Source organism: Canis lupus, chromosome 10, assembly GCF_011100685.1.
Source record: "Canis lupus familiaris isolate Mischka breed German Shepherd chromosome 10, alternate assembly UU_Cfam_GSD_1.0, whole genome shotgun sequence".
Classification (NCBI taxonomy): domain Eukaryota; kingdom Metazoa; phylum Chordata; class Mammalia; order Carnivora; family Canidae; genus Canis; species Canis lupus.
The window spans coordinates 68808816-68831631 of record NC_049231.1 but is presented as its reverse complement, the minus strand read 5'-3'; the positions used below and the strand labels follow the sequence as shown (position 1 = coordinate 68831631).

The 22816-nt window shown below is 42.3% G+C and overlaps 1 protein-coding gene across 3 annotated transcripts in view; it reads right to left on the bottom strand.

Annotated features, from left to right (window-relative positions):
* Positions 1 to 12554: 12554 nt before the first annotated feature.
* Positions 12555 to 22816, bottom strand: part of APLF (aprataxin and PNKP like factor) — a 68544-nt gene continuing 58282 nt past the window's right edge. For 2 of the 3 annotated variants that reach the window (XM_038551477.1, XM_038551479.1), the window contains 2 exons: positions 22033 to 22079; positions 13005 to 13982 (listed from right to left, as the gene is read on the bottom strand). In XM_038551477.1, the coding sequence (XP_038407405.1) occupies positions 13777 to 13982; positions 22033 to 22079 (253 nt within the window). In that variant the 3' untranslated portion in view covers positions 13005 to 13776. Of the gene's footprint in view, positions 13983 to 22032; positions 22080 to 22816 lie in introns of all 3 variants that reach the window. The other variant, XM_038551478.1, reaches the window with a different exon arrangement.

Here is a 22816-nt window from a genome sequence, read left to right as displayed (position 1 = left end):
AAGATGCCGTGTTGCCTTCGCAACTACTTTCCTGGGTAACTATCATGTGTGTTATCAATGACCTTTCTAAATTACGACCCAAGTGCCACTCTCATCTTCCTTTGTGAGCGTCATGGATCTTACTTTTCCTACTTTATGTCATGAGACCCTTCTCCTCCTCGCCTACTCTAAGGCAATTCTTGAATAGTTCTTAGACTATGCTTACACTATTAAAAAAAAAAAAAAAAGACTCCATGATTTTAATGCATAAAGGACCAGGCTGTTTTTGTTTCCTTCATTTCTTCCTCTATACGATTCTTCAGCTAAGAGACAAAAGTTTCATTTGTAAAACGAGTGAGGGAGAGAGAGCCCGAGTGTGCATGTGCAAGTGTGCACTGGGGGGGGGGGGGGGTGTTGGAAAGAAAGAGAGAGAGAAAGAGAGAGAGAATCTCAAGCAGGCTCCAGGCTCAGAGCAGACCCAACACGGGGCTCCATCTCACGACCGTGCAATCAGGACCTGAGCTGAAACCAAGAGTCGGATGCTTGACTGAGCCCCCCAGGTGCCCCTCATGTATTAATTCTGATGCTCTGATTTTTATTTTTCTATAATGGCAGCAGGTCCCACCCCTCATGGTGAGACATTAGCAGCAATCCCATTAAAATCAGGAACAAGATAAGCTTTCTGGCTGTCACTCCACTACCAACACTGTCCTGGAAGTTCCAGCCAATTTAATGGAATAAGAAAAACTAATGAAGTACAAATATTGGAAAAGAATAGAGGTGCCTTGGTGACTCAGTTGGTTAAGTGTCTGTGCTTGGCTCAGGTCGTGGTCCTGGGGTCTTGGGATTGAGCCCCACATTAGGCCCCCAGCTCAGCGGGGAGTCTGCTTCTCCCTCTGCCCCTCCCCTCACTCCTTCTTTCTCTGTCTTTCTCTCTCTTTCAAATAAATAATAAAATAAGAGCTTAAAATTTTTTTTAAAGAATAAACAAAGCTACCATTGTTTGTAGATGATGACATCATTGTTTGACTAGGACATCTCTAGAAAATATGAAAGAAATGTTAAAACTAGTAAGACGGTCCATTAAATTGGGCTGATAAAAGGTCAGCACAGGAAAATGTGCAATAGCAATAACCAATTAGAAAAAGCAAAGAAGGGAAGCCCGGGTGGCTCAGCGGTTTAGCGCTGCCTTCGGCCCAGGGTGTGACCCTGGAGACCCAGGATCGAGTCCCATGTCAGGCTCCCTGCATGGAGCCTGCTTCTCCCTCTGCCTGTGTCTCTGCCTCTCTCTCTCCCTCTGTATCTCTCATGAATAAATAAATAAAATCTTAAAAAAAAGAAAAATTTTATACGAACATTTTATATTGGTGTCTGCAAATGATGCTAACTGAAAGTCAGTCGAGCGGATGCCAGTAACGGTTTGATCAGGTTTTTTGCATTCTTACTCAGAGCAAAACTTCAGGAAGTTCATTCTGGCAAAGGTGGACATTTGATATTAAAAGTCAATGTTATTATAAATTCAAGTGATAAGTTCGACACTGATGACAAAATTATATGGTGCGTGTGTGTGTGTATTTGTGTGTATACCTAGGATTTCAATGCAGCACAGTATTGTGGTAAAAACTATGTTCTTACTGAATAAAGAAACTTATGGAGCAGAATTCTATCGCCAGGATTGGTTTTGTTGCATGTGTGATTGATTCATAATGACACTCAACCTTCAATATTTCACAAAACCACATAGAAGCTACAGTTGTTGACATTTACAAATATTATAAATATACATAGAATGACAAAATTTTTAAAATTAAGTTACTGCTAAATTAAGAAAAATGCCTCTAGTTTGGCAGACTGTTCTCGCTTTACTTTCGGTTATCAATCAGATTTTAGAAATGTCCGTGCCTTCGAAGGACAACTTTGTCAATTAAAATTGCATGCCAACATAGAGCAATAAAAAAATATATACAAAAATAATAATAATAAAGTTGCATGCCATTGTATGAAACCTTTTTAATAGGCCCTCTAACCTTTGGCTGCCTTTGAGCAGAAACTATTTCAGATCTCCAGCTAAAGTATTCTGTGGCTATAACACCAAACAGCTTAAATTTTAAAGCTTTTAGAAAATCACGATTACTGAAAACAAAGCTTGTAAGTAGAAATGTGGACATTTATCCCTATAAAAGCAAGAGGACCTAAAAAGTTTAAATAAGAGTTTTAACTGATATTCTCCAACTGTGTTCTGGAATGTCTCTACCCGTAAGAAGAATCTCTCTTTTTTTTCTCATGGTGATAAAATACATGTAATATTTACCACCTTAACCAGTTTTAAGTGTACATTTCAGTAACGTCAGATGCCTTCACTCTGTTTTACAAACAATCTTCAGAAATTTTTCATCTTGCACGACTGTGACTCTGTACGTGTAAAACAGCAGTTGCTCACTTTCCGCCTCTTCTCAGCTCCTGGCAGCCTCTGTTCTGCTCCCCGTCCCTCTGATTTGACTGCTCTGCTACCTCTTCGAAGTGGGGTCAGAGCGGTTGTCTTTCTGCGTCTGGCTTATTTCACTCAGCGTGACGTCTTCAAGGTTCATCCGCGCTGTTGCAGTGGCCAGAGTTTCCTACCGCTTTATTTTTATTATTATTTTCTAAAGATTTTATTTATTTATTCATGAGAGACCCAGAGAGAGAGGCAGAGACACAGGCCGAGGCGAGAAGCAGGCTCCAGGCAGGGAGCCCGACGTGGGACTCAAGCCTGGGACACCGGGATCACGCTCTGAGCTGAAGGCAGATGCTCAACCACTGAGCCCCCCAGGCGTCCCTCCTACTGCTTTCAAGTTGAATAATAGTCCATTAAAAGTATATACAAGGTTTGTGGATCCATCGGGTTGCCCCCACCACGTGGCCCTGGTGCAGGGTGCCCGCCTGCAAAGGTCTCTGAGCCCTGCTTTCAACCCTTCGGGTAAATCCCCAGAAGTGAGATTGCTGGTTCATCTGGCAATCCTATTTTTAATTGAGAAACTTCCATAATGTTTTCAACGGCAGCCGTACTGTTTTATATCCGTACCCAAGACTGCACAAGAGGTGATGTTTTCCTGTGGTTTTGATCTGCATTTAGCTGATGGCCACTGACGTGGAGCATCTTTTCCTATGCTTGCGGGCCACCTGTGAATCTTCTTTGGGGAAGTGTCTATTCGAGTCCTTTGCACGTGCTTTAATCATGTTATTTGTTTTTTGTTTTGTTGTAAGAGCGTAGAGGTTCTTGGTATATCCTGGGTATTCACTCCTTATTAGGTACATGATTAACAGATATTTTCTTCCATCTTATAGGATGCCTTTTCACTCTGTTGGTTATGCTCTTCGAGGCACAGAAACTTTATAAACATCACCTCTCACCCATTAGAATGGCTACTTTCAAAAGACAAACAACAACAAAACCCAGAAAATAAGTGTCGGTGAGGACGTGGAGAATTTGGAGCCCTTGTGCGGTCTTGGTGGGGATATAAAACAGTACGGCTGCCGTTGAAAACATTATGGAAGTTTCTCTAACAATTAAAAATAGGATTGCCAGATGAACCATCAATTTATATATAAACTTTATATATATATATATTTTTTTTTTCTTTACATTTTCACACAGGCCAGTTCATCCATTTGTAAAGTTTTGTTCCCTGGGCAGCTCCCCAGCTGCTTGCTTGGGCCCCCTCCCCGGTTTCTCCAGCAGCCCCTGCAGGGGACCAGGCTGCTGCACCCCCCGGATGGAGAGCAATGAAGAAACAAAGAAGAAACAGCAGGTGGAGAAAGACAAGAATCAAGGCTACGACCTGTTCAATGAGCCAGTGTAAACAAACACCTTGGGCGAATATGAAAAATCTAAGGGGCTCAAAAGCAATCCGATTTTGGAGGCCCTGGGGAGCGGGGCCAGCTAGGGCCTCAGCATCTCAGCAGAAGCAACCCCGCCCTCCCGGGGCGACTGCCAGCCTCCCCGCGTCCAGCGTGAAGCGGGATGGGGATGTAGAAATCTCACGGGTAAGCAGGTCCGCAGAGGGCGGGGATGATGCAAACGCATTATTCTCTACAAATTAAAGCACTTTATTCGCGTCCAGAGCTTGAGAACGCGTTTCTCGGTAAAGGTCAAGGAAAAGCACACACCGCTTGATTTAATTAGTGAGCCAGCTGCCAGTCACCGGCAGTGACAGAGGCACCAGGACATGGTGAGGCAGGAAATGAGCGAACACCAGCACGACGCGGTCCTTGCGTCTGTAATCTTGAACTCCTGTTTCAGAAACACTTGATTTATCAGTGAAAGAACGACACCAAGCTGGCGTGAATTTTGTTTCCCGATGTATTTCCTGAATTCTCCCTATTTATTTATTTATTTGTTTATTTATTTATTTATTTTTAATTCTCCCTCTTTAAATAGGAAATCTAGCAAACAAGGATTTAGTTATGGAAAGGAGGATTGATCGTCCCTTCTCAAGCAGTGCCCGAAGCCAAGATTGAAGAGCGAGATAAAAATCAGACCTTTGGGCATTTTGTTTCCCTTACAAGTTAGGTGCGAGAGTCAGGTGAGCCTGTTCTATCTTGGACCCCACAGCGACTAACTGGGGGACTCGGTGGGTTGCAGGGACTTCTTGAACGACTGACCTAGAATGAATGAGGAGAAGGCCTCGGTCACCTGCCACCCCACTTAGGACCACCTGCTCCTACTACTGTTTACTGTCTAACTTCTCTAGAGCTCACTTAGACTCTCTAATCTTTATCACTTGCAAAACAGGAGTAGGAAACTCCAAAAGGGAATTACTAATGATGGTCTGAAGGTGGAAGCGGCCATGAGTCACTTTTATGTTGTCTTTCCGCTTGTCTGTTTTCTCTGATGTTTTTTTAAAGATTTTATTTATTCATAAGAGACAGAGACAGAGACAGAGACAGAGAGAGGCAGAAGCAGGCTCCTCACAGAGGAGGGAGTCTGGCCCAGAACTCAGCCCCAGGACCCTGGGAATCACAACCTGAGCCAAAGGCAGATGCTCAACCACCCAGGTGCCTTCTCTGATTTTTTTAAAGAAAAAAAAAAAAGGACTTTAATTCATCATAAAACACTGAATAAATACAAATCTCTGAGTACCTATAGATACCACTGCTGCTACTACTAAATAAATATGTTTTAAAAATCAAAGGAAAGAAATAAAAAGCTCATGTTCACTAACTTCGTCTTCTGGAAATTTTTATTATTTATTTATTTATTTATTTATTTATTTATTTATTTATTTATTTATTCATTCATTCATGAGAGACACACAGAGAGAAACAGGCTCCCTGCAGGGAGCCCCATGTGGGACTCATCCCAGGACCCCAGGATCACAGCCTGAGCCAAAGGCTCCACCGCTGAGCCCCCCAGGCATCCCTCTTCCTCTGGAAATTTAAAGAAACATTTACTCTACCTTTGAAGACGAACTATATTTCATTTCCATTAGATGAGAAAAATATCTTCTCTATAGTAGTATACCAGCTAATAAATGGGAAAGGAATGAGAGAATGAGGGGAATCACTATTTTCTAATCCCCCAGTGTAATAATTGACTCAGGTAAGGATCATCAGTAGGTCCCGAAAAGCATCACCCCACAGATAGCTTGTAGGCGAGAAAACACTGCTTTACAAGGGAGAGGTTAGGAGGCACCCACAGCAGAGGGATGGCCTAACATGTCTCCTGAAGCAATGTTCTTGCCAAAAATGTTTTACTGAATCTAATCAAGCTTTTGAATCTAATTCCCAGGGTACAATACAGTAGATAGAGGAAATCTAATTCCCAGGGAAATACAGTGGATAGAGGAACACGGTGAGTGACACCATAGTAATCAGGCAAATGCAAAATGTGGGATAATTCTATCTTGTCTCTTCAAAAAAGACTGTTCTAAAAAGCTAGGAGGGGACCGCTCTTAACTACCACATGCAATGCATGAATCTTGATTTGATCTTGTTTTTATGTATTTAAGACTACTGGAGAAATTTGGGTATGAACTAAACTTGAGCATTAGATGATATTAGGAAACTTGTTAATTTCCTCAGCTGTGATAACAGTATTTTGATTCTGAGGCAGAACAATGTTTTGATTCAATTCTCAATTGTAGAAGATGAAAAAAAAATTGTAGAAGATGCACAGCGAAGTATTTATAGCGGAAGTGGCGAAATAAGGTTAGCTTATTTTCTAATGGTTTTGTTCATACACGCATACACCTACAGATAATGCGTAGACGGTAAATTAATTCACGTTTAATATACGTGGTGAGTATCCGAATACTCATTGTACTTGATTTCGACTTTCCTGCATGTTTGAGGTTTCTCTTTAAAAATCTTAGGTCAATTTAAAGGAAAGAAAACATGGGGATGATATCGTAAATGACAAAACAAAATGATGAATAGCTCTATCTAGTTAATCTGAAAACAAAAGTATGCTATGTTAGAAAATATTGATTATTTCAAGTTGACCTCATCCTTTTAAATTTTTAATTTTGTTTGTGTTTTATAGTGCATATATTAATACAGTGATGCACATAAATACTTTATATCAAGAATTTACATAAATACTTGATATGAAGAAGTATGCATACTCAAAAGTTCCTGCCATGCCCTGTGTGCATCACTAATACTTGGAGACTATGCCCAGGACTACAGTTTCTCATGTTTCTAGGTCAACTTTTAAACTGCTACCGGGAGGGGCACCTGGGTGGGGGGGGGGGGGCTCAGCGGTTAAGCGTCTGCCTTGGGGTCAGGGTGTGACCCCGGGGTCCCGGGATCGAGTCCTGCATCGGGCTCCCTGCATGGAGCCTGCTTCTCCCTCTGTCTGGGTCTCACCTCTCTCTCTGAGTCTCTCATGAATAAATAAATAAATAATCTTTAAAAAAAACCTGCTATCAAGGCAGGTAAAACAATCCAGCTGTAGGTTTACGGAGTGGGGAGGATGTAAGCAGGGTGAGCCCTTAGGATTTGTTAGGGATCGAGTGGTTCTTGGGGTTCCCACGTAAGCTTCAGAAGTTGGAACTGTAGCTGCGCCAAGATTAAGTAACGTGGGAGAGAGCCCTGCAGCCTGCATTTTTCTGTCTTCAAAGACTTTCACGTAGTCTAGGGGAACTTTAGAGTCTGTGAAATGTAATTGAGGTATCTGCCCCCCAGCAGGGCCGCCCCGGGCTCTGACTCCGGCTGCAGTGCTCTCTGGAGCCGCGACAGCACAAGGATCTGCTGGGGGGAGAGTAACAGATCGCGGAGTCCAGGCAGGTACGTCCTCACTCCCGACGGTGTCCTCCAGCCCACACATCCTACAACGAGGAGGACAGTTTGGTGCTGGGAGGAGGCTGGAGCTGGGGCAAAATTGGATAGTGCTCTACTAGAGCTTTCTGGGATCTACGTGAGACAGGTTTGGGTATCGCACTGCTGGTTACCATGTGGCTCTTTGGGTAAAAAATAAAGTCTCCCGAGGGGCCACCAGCACACAGCCTTTTTTTCTTTCATGTGAGTCCCAGATCGCAGGTGCTCAGGCTGCTGAGGGTGGGGCTCTGTTCCTGGCCTAGGAAAGAAAATAGGAAACTGGAGGTGAGACGAGGAAGAAAGGGAGCAGGGGACTGGCTAGAGGTCAGAAGATGTCATTCCCCCCCCACAAAAATCCTCAACTGATTTCCCTAGCCAACAGCAGCCTTTCCCAACCGGCATTCTGATTTTTTGTTAGGTGAGGCTCAAAAATGGTGCATAGTGGTGATACAAGTTTGCAAAATGCTGGATTAAATGGGCTTCTCACTCGGGGACACGGCACAGCCTTGCATAAGCAAATCCATACGGTGAATATTCAAAATTGTTTTTTTTTTTTTCCTGGAGCATTCCGGAAATTCTAGAATATTCATTCACTCTTCCACTCCACAAATCCGTTTTGAGTAGCCATAAGAAAGGAAGACATCGTTCTGCGCACTGAAGATGCAGAGGTAAACAAGACAATGTTCTTTCCCGAACGGAGTTGATATCCAAGTGGGATGACAGCAAGGAAACAAGGCCGGGACTATGAAGCAGTACGATAACTGCTCTGAGCATAAAGCAGGGAAAAGAGGCCGAGGACGGTGGGGTGGGGGCTCGAGGTGGTGGCTGTTTCAGGCCGGTAGTCAGAGTGAGATTGGAGTAGATACTGGGAGTCAATGGCAGGGCCCATGTGAAGACCAAGGGGAAGGGCATTCTCAACACAGGGAACAAGTACAAAGGTCACAGGGCAGGAGGGAGCTTGGGGAGTTCCAGAAACATCAAGAAAACCAGAGCATTTAAGGAAGAATAAGCAAGATGAGGAGGAAGGGCTGAAGGCCAGGAGGGGTAGGAGACCCCTCTCTCTGGAATAGAGGCAGCCGGGAGCCCATCGTGAAGGGCCAGGTCATGGGAACGCTCAGGGAAGAGGGGAGCAGATGACCGACTATGAGTCAGAGGGCAAGTTCCTGACATGCCTCTTCTCCAACTCCTTCAATGAGTCTTCTCTTTCCACCCCTTAGATTCCTGTCCCCAGCTCTTTTCCCTAATGTCACTCACTCCTTTAGTGACGGTGGTGACATGACTGGTGTTCACTCCAGCAGGTTCTCATCTTCTCTGGCCTCCCCTTCCAGCGGGCGGGGCCGTGGGATTGCTTCTAGCCAACACCAGTGGGGAGTCCACCTGCAGCCTGCAGCTCTGGATCCGCAGGGCCTCCCTCGCCCCCCAACCTCCTCCTGGTTAAGAAGGTCCCAGGTTCCAGATGGTGCAACCGTGAGACCACGGAGCCTCTGAAAGCCTGGGATGCCATTACATGGAAGACAGTGCCCTGAGAGTCACCCAACGCAGGAAATCTCGTCATAAGGCAACTTCCCTTTTATCAAATCACAGATTTTAGGGTTGTGTTACCACAGCTGACCTAACTGAATGTACACAGATAGAACTGAGGGCTCTCAAAATTCTGAGCCTTAGGACTCCTTTTGCTCGTAAGGATTACTAAAGATCCCAAAGAGCTTCTGTTTATGAAGGTCATAGCTATAGTTACACGCCATTTTGGAAATTGTAATTGAGAAATGCAAAATATTTGTTTACTAATTCATTTAAAAATAATAAATGGGGGTGTTGGGGAGGCACAGCTGGTTTAGCGTCCAACTCTCAGTTTCGGATCAGGTCATGATCTCTGGGTGGGGAGACTGAGCCCCGTGTCGGGCTCCCAGCTCAGCGGGGAGTCTGCTTGAGATTCTCTGTCCCGCCTCCTTTGCTCGCTCTCAAATAAATTATAAATATTTTAAAAATATAAGTAAAATAAGAATAACAAGCCGGTTACACATTAACACAAGTGTATTTTATGAAAGACAATTTTTTTTAATTTTTTTTTTTTAATGTAGTGAGACGAGCGGCATTGTGTCACATTTTGGTAAATCTCTCTAACGCCCACATAATAGCAGGTCGCCGGATTCACAGGTCTACTCTCACATGCTGTTTTGCTTAAAGCATATGGAGTTATGCACTCGGGAAAGGAATGAGTATTTTAACGAGCTTTTCAGATAATTATGGGTATTATTTTTGACATGGCACCAGAAGTAGAAAAATGTAAGTAGCTTCTGAAAGGCTGGTCGCGATCCGTAGTCTGCACCTAAATTAACGAACTGCGCCGACAGACTCTGGTACGTTAAACTCCACTGGTCTATCTCGTGCTTTGAGTGGGTTCTACCCACCCTGATTTTGTAACATGCGCTAGTCATTTGGAAACCATTGGCTCGTTCACTTCTGCAGCTCTTCCAGACGGCGACACACTTCGTTATATTACATTACCCTGGTGACGGTTTGTAAAGCTTTCGGAAGCAATCAGGCTCACAGTGACACACGCAGGCTTTCCAGAATCCTCATTTTTGCTGGCGAGCTCAAGTTTTACAATGACAACGAACAGTGCCGGTTGTTTTCCTTGAAAAACGGGCTCACTTAGTACATTTTGGAGGAAATGTCTGCCAAATACTCAACTTCCGAATAACCATAAGCTTATCTGCTATGCTAACCGTCAAGTAAAAATTGCGTCCTGCGGAGAAAAATCTCCTTCAGCTTCCAACTGCATCATACAAAGGCGTTTCCTCAAGATCGAGGCTGTATTTCAATCTAGCAAGACGGGATGTTTGGATTATAACCCAGCACTCCCTTCTCTGACGAGTGTCGCTCCACCCATTGCTCTTTGGCCAACAGCATCATTGCCTTCGCAGGCTCTGTGACTGCAGACCCCGTGTCCTCTCTCCCTGGCCACCCCCATGGGATCCACTAGTCATGAATAAATATCCAACTTCCCAAGTACTTTGCAAGCACAGTGAGACGGACTCTGTGCTCTTCTATGCTAGGCAGCGTCTCGGGCAGAACGGAGCACAACCATGGTGGCTTAGGGCGACCATAAGATTATGTGCACTGCACTAGGACAGCCCGCCATAACGTCAGCAGTCACTTGTCTTCACCCCTTTTCTTCAATATTTATCGTAGAGGAGCTCTGTAAGTCTGGTTTGCCGATGGGCGGGAGGAAAATATGTGCTTGGACACAGACACACAGCCCCGATCACCAATTCCTGCTCAAGAACGGGAACAAGAAAAAAAAAAAAAGAACGGGAACAAGGAAGCGGGTGGTGTCACGGAGCGGGGCTGGATGCAGCACGTGCGTGTGGTGGTGACGCGGAACTCTGCACACGTGAACTGGAAGAAAGTCACTGTCCATTTATTCTCAGCTTCACGTCACCATCCTGGAAAATTATGATCACAATCTCTCTGCTTTCATTACATGAATGTTTACGTCCACTAGAATCTTCCAGTTCTAGAAACCAAGAGCGCCCGGGTGGCTCAGTTGGTTGAGTGTCGGCCTTCAGCTCAGCCCATGATCTTGGGGTCCTGGGATTGAGACCCGCATTGGGCTTCCTGCTCGGTGGGGAGTCTGCTTCTCCCTCTACCCCTCCCCACTGCTCAGGCTATGCTCTCTCTCTCTGAAATAAACAAAATCTTAAGAAGAAAGAAAGGGAAACAAAGAAAGAAACCGACTGAGAGTACTGACAAGGCCATCCTCAACCTGGGGCAAAAACAGAATTCAGTGTCTGGGCATCACTGAAAGATCTTCATGTCTCGGCTTCCCAACGTCCCAGAAACCACCCGTGCTACCTGCAAGAAGTCAGAAAAAAAAAAAAAATTCTTTCAGAATGAAGCACATTGGTGAGAAATGTGTATGTGATAAAACGTGGCACGATGGAGAAAGCGGAGATAGAGATTCAGTGAGCCCCACGGGAGCGAGCGTTGGCTCCTACACCCTGCCCAGGACGGCAAGGACTTAAAGAATCAAGTTTCTGTTAACATTGCTCTTGCACCCATTGACGGCCTAATATCGTCAGTTTTCCCTCCACTTTGTAAGTCACAGATCTGAATACAGTCCACTTACGAGGGGCGAAGTCTGGCCAATTTCGCTACCCGGTCCGTGCATTCGTACTCAGGTGTCTTTGGGATGACCGTCCACATCAAGTCCTCCTTGAAACGCAGCTACCACGAGGGCTGCTGGGTCAGCTGAGCATCCGGCTCTTGATTACTGCTCAGGTCATGGTGTCAGGGTTGTGACCCTGGGCCCCGCGCTGGCTGTGGAGCCTGCTTCGGATTCTTCCTCTCCCTCCGCCCCTAGCCACATACCCCCTGCCCCAACAAAAGCTATCACATTACACCAAGAACGTACTCTGATTAAATGCTTTTTTCTTTCTGAAAGCCCAGTGTCCGCTTTTGCATTCTCTTTATAGCAGCCTTCCCCGGATCATAGAACCCATCCTTTGACAGTGTAGAGCCCAGTGGGTTTCCGTTTACAGAGCCGTACAAGCGTCACCACTAACTCCAGATCACAGAGACACCCTACACCGATTAGCAGTCACCCCCTGTGCCCACCTCCTCCAGGCACTCCCCTGCACCCGGCACTGGGAACCACTAATCTACTTTCTATGGGATTTGCCTATTTTGGATATTTCATACAAATTAGTTCATATAATACGTGGCCTTTTGTGGCTGGCTCCTCTCACGTAGCACAGTCCTTTCAAGGTTTATCCGTGTTGCAGCATGTATCAATCCTTCAGCTCTTTTAGCCAAAAAATATTCCATTGTAGAGACACGCCACATTTTATCTGTTCATCAACTGATGGGCATTTAGGTGTTTCCACTTTTTGACTATTATACCAATTTTATTTATATTTATTTTTTTTTAGTAGGCTCTGTGCCCAGCGTGGAACCCAACACAGGGCTCGAACTCACCACCCTGAGATCAAGGCCTGAGCTGGGATTAAGAGTCAGATGCTTAACCGACTGGGCCACCCTGGTGCCCCCACTTTTTGACTATCATAAATAATGCCTCTGTGGACATTGTAAACATGTTTTTGTGTGGACATGTTTTCAATTCTTTTAGGATATATCTATGAGCAGACTAAAAAACACTCGAAGGATTAAGTCGGTGCAGGGATGAAAATAAGTTCAGAGGTCTGTAGAGCCCCAAGACTAAAGGGACATTGGAAGGGACACATGAGTTCCTAAATAACAGAGGCAAAGTCAGAATAATAGGTCTGAAGAAATATTTATCTTGTCTTGGGCAGCTTAAGCTAATTTTAATATTACACAATTAACTCTGAAAGACATTCAGAAACACTGAGAAAACCATTATAAATCCGTCTTGCCCTTTTAAGATATAAATTTCTAGGTTGTCTTAGAAAATATTAGTGTTTAGCAAGGACACTTTTGGCATAGCAATTTATGACGTCAATACTATGCCTACCGCGGCGCTCACATACCCAACTGCTATGAAAGATTCTAAACTGGATTTCAAAGATTCTAAGTCACCTAAAATGAAGAGTATTACGGGGCCTAAAGTAGTTTGAGAACAGAGATATATACTTCATAAAATTGGAGAATAAGGGGTTTCTTCTTGAAATAAAAGCCCAGAATCTTGAACACTAGCAGACAGCTTGCTGCCTTTATCTGAGGACAAGAGAGCCAATGGCATCTGAGAATTACGGTTAAAAATAATTTTTGTATCTTTTAATGTAGAGACAGAACACAGGGAGTTAAAATAACTACGCAGGACTTTAGTTTTGAAAAAATAAAGTGTCAAATCCTTTGGACTTTCCTACTTTTAAATTCAGACACAGAGTAAATTACTGACGTGAGGCACAAGGCAACATTCCCGGCATATGGTGAACAGTTCTACGGTCCAGCTGAATACATTCTCAGCAGCCATTTGATAATAATTTCCCCAAGTTTCAAAGAACAAAAGTAGTGAATGAGGTCATAAAGCTCATATCCAGGGCACTAGAAAAATAACAGGCTGTCATTTTCCAAAGCCTGGTTCTGCCAGAAGAATTGCTTCATAGCAAGGAAGGAGGCAGGCTCCGTGCCCGTGCCGTGGTGGGCCGGCTTCCGCTTGCCTCGCGGTCCACGAACCGAGGGTCTTTGGAAAAAAGGATCAGGGCCAAAGCTTTGTGCGACCTATGGCTTTCTGTTTATTCCCAACACACAAAGTATATGAAAAATATCACTTATTTCTCTTTAACTCTCTGCCTCCTCTTTCCAGATGCTTTAAACAGGACAGAAAAAGCAAGGCAACAAAAACAAACTCCATCCGCTACACTGAGGGCCGACGTATCAGCGTTTCCTTCGCGAAGAGTCCACAGCAAAGTCACGACCATAAAAAGAAGGAAAACAATGGTCACTTAAGTGCTTCCTTAGTTCCTGATTTTTTTCCGTAAAGACTAAACGTGAGCCAAATATCATCGCTGAAAAAAGTTACTTCTTCCTTTTCATGAACTTTTTTGCTTCCTTTAAAAGCTCCTCTACATCTTCCTGCTCCTGGTCTTCTTGTTCTGGTTCCCAGTCAGAATCTTCATCTGTGGGTTCATAGTCCTCTTCCTCATCACCGACAAAGCTGTCCTTGAGGCCGCACTCATTGGGCTGCCCACCGTTATCGCCGTCTTCATCTGACGTGCTTCTCACTGGGAGAAAAAAAAAAAAAAAATTCGGTACACAACATATCAATCGTCACTCAAACCCGGGCGTAGGGACATGGAACTGCACGATGTCTTTCTCTGACAAGGAGGACTGATTTTACTTAAGACAACACTAAGCACCAGAAATTTCTAGAAAGGCAGATAAAAATACTGTTAGAATTCTGTTTTTTTAAAACATTTATTTGATTCTAACTTTTCCTACCATGAGGCTCCTAAAATTAAAATGTCCTGTGAGATTCCTAATAACGGTTCCTTAACAACATCACAATCTAGGGGCACCTGGGTAGCTCAGTGGTTGAGCGTCTGCTTTTGGCTCAGGGCATGACCCCGGGGTCCTGGGGATCGAGTCCAGCATCGGTCTCCCCGCAGGGGAGCTGTGTCTGCCTGTGTCTCCGCCCCTCTCTCTGGGTCTCTCATGAATAAATAAGTAAAATCTTAAAAAGAAAGAAAAAGAAGAAAGAAAGAAAAGAAAGAAAAAAAGAAAAGAAAGAAAAGAAAGAAAGAAAAGAAAGAAAAAGAAAGAAAGAAAGAAAGAAGAAAGAAAGAAAGAAAGAAAGAAAGAAAGAAAGAAAGAAAGAAAAAGAAAGAAAGAAAGAAAGAAAGAAAGAAAGAAAAAGAAAGAAAGAAAGAAAGAAAGAAAGAAAGAAAGAAAGAAAGAAAGAAAGAAAGAAAGAAAGAAAGAAAGAAAGAGAAAGAAAGAGGAAGACTCTATCTGGAAATCTCTGAATGGCAGGAGACAATTCCTATGATCAACACCACATGTATGGGTCAAAAAATTACCACTTGTACTTCTGTGTATGCTTTACTTGACTTCCTCCTAAAATGCTCACAATAGATAGATGTGACTTAAATGAAACTCAAGAAATTTGAGAAGGAAAAAAAGTCGGATGACAAAAAAATAAGATAATTTATCTGTCCTCTTAACTCCCACAGCCCAGATATTTACATCTTTCTTAGTATCGCCATTCATTTCCAGAGAGGACTTGAGACAGCTTATAATAATGTGGTCATAAAAAACAAAACAAAACAAAACAAAACAAACGAATAAAAGTAGGAACTAAGATAACATAAAAACCAGAATGTAAACATGTCAACCTTCGGTTTTACCATGATTATTAGAAACTGAGCCTCAGGTTTCCCCCTGGGTTCCTCGGTGGCCCAGGCCAGGAAGGCTACATAGGATGTGCACAGTTCTTATTAGCGTGAGCAGCACATCAGTGCCTTAGGGGAAATTAGCATTGTATTACTTGTAGACATTTCTTATCCCTGTAAGCATCCTAAGGGCATGTGTTATGTCTAGCTAATCTCAATTTCCCATATAATTTTCAGGATGGGGAACATTTAAAAGAACATTTCAAGGGTAGTTTGCAGATGGCAAAGGAGGGAGGAGGAAAGCCCATCACCATCTCTGCTCCTGGGCATTCTGCTCTGGACATACCTCCTATACGTACCTAGTGACATCGCAGTGAAGCGTGTCCTTTCAGATTCAGAAATTACCCTAGCAGATTTACAAGAGCAACATCCATAAAGCTGAATTAAAAAACTTCAGGTTCTCCTCCTGCTTATCTGGCTCTTCCTTCTCAGGGCCTTTTGCTGGCTCCTCCTCATCCGCCCAACCTCTAGGTTTTGGAGTGTTCAAGTTTCTGGCTGGGACCTCTTCTCTAACACAGTCCAGTCTTCTATCCTGAATTCCCAAACGGATAGCCTCAGCCCTGACCACCACCCGAATTCCAGACTCCTCTGTCTCACGGCCTACTCAGTGCACAATGCACAGGCTCTGAAACATAATATTTCCAGAACACAACTCTTGAGGTGCTTCACCCAATCTGGTCATTCTCTTATCACTCTTGAGCATGTGATTTCTCCAACCTTCCAAGAATCTTGGAGCCGTCCTTGAATAGCCTCCCCCTGAACACTCCATATCCAGGATGTCCAGAGATCCTATTGGCTCTGCCATCAAAATCTATCTGCCACTTCTCACTAGATCTCCATTCTCTGGTCCCCATGCCATCGTCTTTTTTCAGTCAATTCCAATGTTTACTAACTAGTTTCTTGCTTCCACTCTTGTCTGTTCTCCACAGAGAAGCCAAACCTTTCAATAGCTTTCTACCTCAGTCTGAATTAAATCTCAAGGTCTTGGGATCCCTGGGTGGCACAGCGGTTTGGCGCCTGCCTTTGGCCCAGGGCGCGATCCTGGAGACCCGGGATCGAATCCCACGTCGGGCTCCCGGTGCATGGAGCCTGCTTCTCCCTCTGCCTGTGTCTCTGCCTCTCTCTCTCTCATTCTGTGACTATCCTAAATAAATAAATAAAATATTTTAAAAAAAAAATCTCAAGGTCTTACTTGTAGGTCGTGGCCTCTTAGACCCTATACAACTGGCCCACCGCCAGCTTTTCTGATCTCATCTGCTACTCCTTGCTTATTCTCTTTGTTTCAATTCTACTCTTTTTCTACTGCTCCTTGAATAGTATAAGCAGCCTTGGATCATCTCGAGGGCTCTGGAGTCACTGTTCCCCCTGGCTGGTACCGTCTTCCCTCGGATAATCGCCTGTCTTGCTCTCCCCTTCAAGCCTCGGCCCTCGTGTCAAATTATCAGAGTCCTTTCACGATCCTATCTGAAATGGCATCTGTCCCTCACCACACACACCCCTGCCATCTGTCCTCTTACACAACTTTTTCTTCTTAGCAGTTATCATACATGACATCACACAGCTGTTTACATGCACCCACCTTTGTGAAATTCTACAAGAGTGAGGCGTTGCCTCTATTATCTCCTCAGCTCCTACAATGCCTAACACACAGAAGACACTTAAGATATATATTTGTTAAATATATGAACAGTTGAACAAATCAACAAATTGCACATCAACTGAATACCTTTAGTTTTACAGAAACCCTTATTATAACCTACATTTTAAAAAGACTTTTCATGTATTCATTAGAGAGAGAGAGAGAGAGCACACAGGCAAGGGGAGTGGGAGAGGAAGAACCAGGCTCCCCCCTCAGCAGGGAGTGTGAAATGGGGCTCCAAGCCAGGACCCTGGGATAATGACCTGAGCTGAAGGCAGATGCTTAACCGCACCCCGGCTTTTAATCACTTAGCTTGACTGTCAATATAATGAATTATATTAAAGACATTTATCTAAAACCTAACTGAAGGGGCTTTAAGCCTCAATGAACCCTGGAAGTCTTTAGCAACTTACTGGGCAGGCTCATTTCTTTTCTTTTCTTTAAGATTTTATTTATTTATTCATTAGAGATGCAGAGAGAGAGGGAGGCAGAGACACAGGCAGGGGGAGAAGCAGGCTCCATGCAGGGAGCCCGACAGGGGCCTCGATCCCGGGTCTCCAGGATCACGCCCTGGGCTGAAGCCGGCGCTAAACTGCTGAGCCACCCCGGCCGCCCCAGGCTCATTTCTTGAGCAATAAGGTCATGTTATTTGTTATTTGTTCCCTCAAAAAATCATTTATATCAAATCCCCATTTATATAAACATCACATTCATATTCCTTTAAATAGGAGGTTCGGAATCTACAAAAAGCGGAATCCATAACAGAACTCCATGCAGCTGGTGGCCAAATTTCATCCATCTCACTTCACATGAACAGGTATTTTGTGCTTTAAGTAGAAGCACCCGAAGAGCCAATTCATGACAAAGGCAAAGTCAGGCCTTTGTCCTTTGTTAGCAGCACTGCTCCCACACTTAACAGGGTATTAGATATGGACCTGTGACTATCCCTCTGGAATCCATTACAATGGATCCTGTTTAGCAAATTCAATTAGTAACTTTAAATATTCCACAATGTAAATGCCAGGGAGAAGGAAGTTTAGGCTTTTGTTTTGTTTTGTTTTTTAATTGCTGAAGGTGCTTTTAGCAAAATAATAGTTTCTGTCTTTCAGTGTAATGGGGCATGCAGTTAGTGAAACTTTACTTATTTGGAAAGTGCTTTGAATGAGTACACTTGTCGATCTGAATTATTACATGATTTCCTGAATCATGGGAATAAACTCAGGAAGTAAGGTTCTGAACTAAATATGGCTAGCACTTAACTTAGGAATAAAATGCCTTGTCTTTGCCACAAAATAAGTTTTTATGCAAAAGGGAACTAAAGAACACTGAAAGCTTTCTTCAAAACAAAGCAAAACAAAACAAAACAAAAAAGCCCCACACAGGTAGTCTCTAACTGGGCAAGCTGAAACATACAGTATAAATATCTGGATTAAAAGTGACGAAAGTAGTAAAGTTCACATAAACCTTCCTAAAAACTGTCTGCTTTATAAAATTCTCAAAGAAAGCTTCTCATGCAAGGAAGCTGGCTGGTTGGAGAACCAGGCAACACTCATGAGGCGTCGCATCGCAGACTATCCCAAGCCAAGGCTCCAGTATCATACAGAGAATGTCATGGTTGGTGAAAAGCTTATTAAAGGGCAAAAATAATAACAGGGGACATAGCAGGAGCTGTTTAATATTTTTACTCAATAACAAAACATAATTTTTATGTTTTTTTTTTGTAGTTATGACGTCCAATAGATTTCCACAGAATTAAAGAGCATTATGCATTTTTGAAAAAATAAGTGCTTATGTATAACATTCGCTTATATAATGACTGGCTGATTTGAAATATAATTTTTTGGCAGGGGGAGTAATTTTTTGGTGGGAGAGTACCCAAAGTGGAGTGGGGCAGAGGGAGAGGGAGAAATCTTAAGTAGGCTCCATGTCCAGCACAGAGTTGATGAGGAGCCTGCTGTGGAGCTGGATCTCACGAGCCCGAAATCATGACCTGTGTAGAAATCAAGAGTCTGTTGCTTACCCAACTGAACCACCCAGGCGCCCCTGAAATACAAGTCTTAAGTGTGTCTAAGAAGATCAGAAGTGAGCTTCTTTCTTCCAAATCCAGGTGAGCTCACATGAAATTAATTTTTTTTCTCTATCTTCACCCGGGAGTTTCTCGCTGCTAGTTATTGCTGTTCTTATGGGGTTGCCCATTCCCCTCATCCAACAAAAAGTCTCTTTAAAAAGCAGCTGCGGTTTAAGAGAAAGAAGACAGACAGACTGGGGAGTAGAAGCCCAAAGATCTGGGTCATAAACAAGCCCATAAACAATGAACAAGTCACTTAACTTAATGGCTTAATGGAATTTATGCTTTTATCTATGAGTCAAAGGATGTTGATTAAATTACTTCAAAAATCCTTTCTGACTCCGAAGTTCTAATTTTAAGGCCAAAGTAAGAATCTTCATTTTCTCTACAAGTCAGTGAAGTCATATGAAATGTAGGGAATGTACTGACAGCTTGACTGCATGCAGCAGCACAGGAGAAATAGGCTGTCACTTGTTTTTAAAAACTGATGGATAACACTGGACTTCTGTGATGGAAAATAATCACGCTTAGAAAAGTAACAAACTCTTGAAACGTGTTTAAAACAATATGAGATTAATTATTTGATGTTAGGTGGTGATTTCTTACTTTTCATGTAGAGGAATGTGCAATATCAGAATAATTCCTAAATTTGTATCTAAACTTTCCTTCACAGTTTAAAATTTCACTGTCAATTCTTACCCCAAGAACATAAGTCTGAAGAGCTAGTGAAGAGTACAAAATGTCAAATGTACATTGGAAGACATGCTGGTTTTTGCAGAGAGAAAAGATCACTCCAAATTGCTGATTTTTCAAAATAGGTTTCTGGTGTCAGGATCTAAGCCTGTCACCTCAGATGACATCTAAGAGATGCCTCATAGCAGATTTACAGCTTAACATCAATAACTTTAGACTTTATTTTCCTTTCTTTTCCAGTAAATCTGAGGACTAATTAGGATAGTAATTCTCATTAAGTCAAAAAACTTTTGGCCCAATATTCTAAAGATGAAAATCTACTACACACCATAAGAATAAACACTTTTTTAAATACTTCATTTTACTACTAAATACTCATCTTTCTCATGCACCAAGCCATGAGTTGTGTATTCATAATTTAGCCTTGGAAAAGCAGCTTGTCTATTCTGATCGACTCTATTTACATGAAGTTTATTTCTCTTTTTAGATCCCACTGCACTTGCCTTTTTCGTATCCCCAAATCTCTCCGCTTTCCCCACACTAAGCAGCAGTTTGCAGAATCTTATTTAAGTTCCATTAATTTCTATAATAGCTTTCTAGAACTATGGGTTCTACTGCTGGAAGAAAAGTATATATAAGCAAATGTGTGCAAATAATTGCAGAACTAGAGGAATATTAAAATAGCTATTGTAGATAGCTAAATTTTCAGCCATGGATGGTATCGATAGCCTAGAATAATACATATCACATAATAATAAAAGCCAGAACAACTCTGATAATCAGATAATTAAATGCTGATGATGATTTCTTTAAATGCTGTTAACAGGTAAGGTAGCTAAGAAAGTATAAAAGTTTCCTGGCATTGGTTACTCTTGCATTTAGCAGCTTATGCCAAAAGCACAGCACTCTTTAAAAAAAGTGTGGAAAGTTAGTGAAATTTTAAATCAATCAGATATACAAGAAGCTTGATAGATGACAGTAGTCAAATCTACAAAAAACAAAATACACTCTATAAATTGTTACATGTGTGGAAGAATTCTGGAGAAGGAAATCTTTTAGGAGTGTTACAAATCAGAAGCTAAATAGTAAGCGTTTCATGTGGTTTTTGTAACATTGGCACTATATTAAATTGTATTGTCTTACTGTGTAGCTACTGAACCGACTTCACACTCAACATTTACACTGAAAAACAAAAACAAGACTCCCCGCCTGCCCAGTTCTTCTTGATCTCCACGGTATGTAAATATCATCCCCAGCCTCCTGATAAGTTGAATTATAATTCTGAGTGATCACTGTTTCCTTTCCTTTTATGTCATCCCAGCTCCCAAACCAATTAGTTGGCAAATCTGATTTTTCCTTCAAAATCCCACTGTATCTAATCCTATCCTTCCATTCTCGTGGTGACCACCCTAGCTCTGGCCCTTTATTCAACCATTAGCTCAGATAAAATGAGTTGTGTCTGAAGTACTAAAGCTTCAAAGTGTGTTTCAATGAGAAACTTCGAGTGGAATTCTCTTCCTGGTTGTTGCCCGTTGGTTCCGCGGGGGCTGTTTATGCGCAGACAAGGGCACGCGGGGGGGGGGGGGGGGGGGGGGGGGGCAGCCTGCAGGATTCGCACTTTAGTCTGTGAGCAGAAATACTGTGTGCCAAATTGGCCTCTGCATTATATAGATGATATGGAGGAGCCAGCATTTGTTAAAAGGTTAGGAAGCAGGGGGAAGAGGAGGGAGATCGCGGTGGCTGAGCCTCGGGCTCAAGGACATTTGATGGTCGCTTCTCTGCCATCTGTCCTCCCTCCTTCCCTTTCCCTGTGGTTCTGAAGGTGACCCTACCCTAGATCCAGGGGTGGTGTAAACTAATCAGTGGTCTTAGTGATTCATCCAAGAGTAAGAATGTGATCTAAACTAGTAAAAAAAAATTTTTTTTTCATCTATTTTTCCTAGGAATAATGAGAGCTAAAGTTATTCATCCCCTCTCTCTCCTTAGATGCAAACACAGGTACTGATAAGGATGCATATAGTCCTTTCGTGGGGAGAGGAGCCAGTCTTAGGGTGGTAATGACCCCTCTAAAGACAGAATGATGGAAGAAAATTGGGTCCTTGGTGACATTACTGACATTACTAATGAGCCAAAGCAGTAAATCTTGTCTAAATCCATCCCTTCTTCTGGATTTTTCACTTAAATAGGTCAATAAGTTCTCATTATCACTTAGGTTGTTTGAGATTTTTTTTTTTTCAGGAACTGGCCAGTGAAAGAATTCTAAAAGATATAAGGATAAATACATATGGTTGTGCAATGATTACAGAAAACATTTGGCATTTAAAAAAAATTACCACTTTTTTCTAATCTAAGAAAAATCATTAAAATCAGCAAATTCATAGAAGCAGAGATTTAAAAAATTCACATAACTGGAAATTGTATCTAGGTTGAACAAGAGAATCATTTGAAGGTTTCATTTTGTTTCCTGAAGTAGAATTGCTTACCCGGAAGTGTACTATGTCTGTATTCTATCTTGTGCTGGGGATTCTTCCTAAAAAAAAAAAGGGGGGGGAGAGAGAAAGCAAAAATAAGATCTAGTTTTCTAATCACTAAAAATTAGTAAAACTATTTAAACTAGAACAAAGATTAAACTAAACACTCACTTACCTACAAATAAAATTAAGGTCCCAATAAGTCTCTTACTGAAAAGCACTTGCTTTTGTTGTTGTTGCTAACTATAGTACTGTATAAAGCATTAGCTTTTTAATTACATTTATTAAGTGCCTATTACATGCCAGGCATATTTCTAGATGCAGAGATATACTGGTGAACCAAACAAAAGTTTTTTCCTCCTGACTTACTAGAGAAAAACAGCCTGAGACAAAGTACAATATATCATATCCCCAAAATATAACATACTGTATTTCTCAACTGTCAATGCCATAAACCACCTCTATAAAAATACAATATATCATATATGAAATATAGAACACAAAATATCAAATGTGTGTGCCTGCATGTGTTTGTAATGTCTAAAAAGATTTTTAAGGTTCTTCTTAAATCCAAGACAAAAGCATTTAAGTCATGTCTCCGAAGATCCCAAACTGTTAAGAGAAAACAGCAGAGTCAATTTGCAGGGAGAAATTTACACGAAATATTCCAAAGTAAAAAAAAAAAAAAAAAACCAACAAACTATTGTTTGGATACCTATTTTTGATTATATGTGCTTAAGATCTCTTTTATTATTTTATTAGTTAATGTTGGGGTACACGCTACACATACAAGACA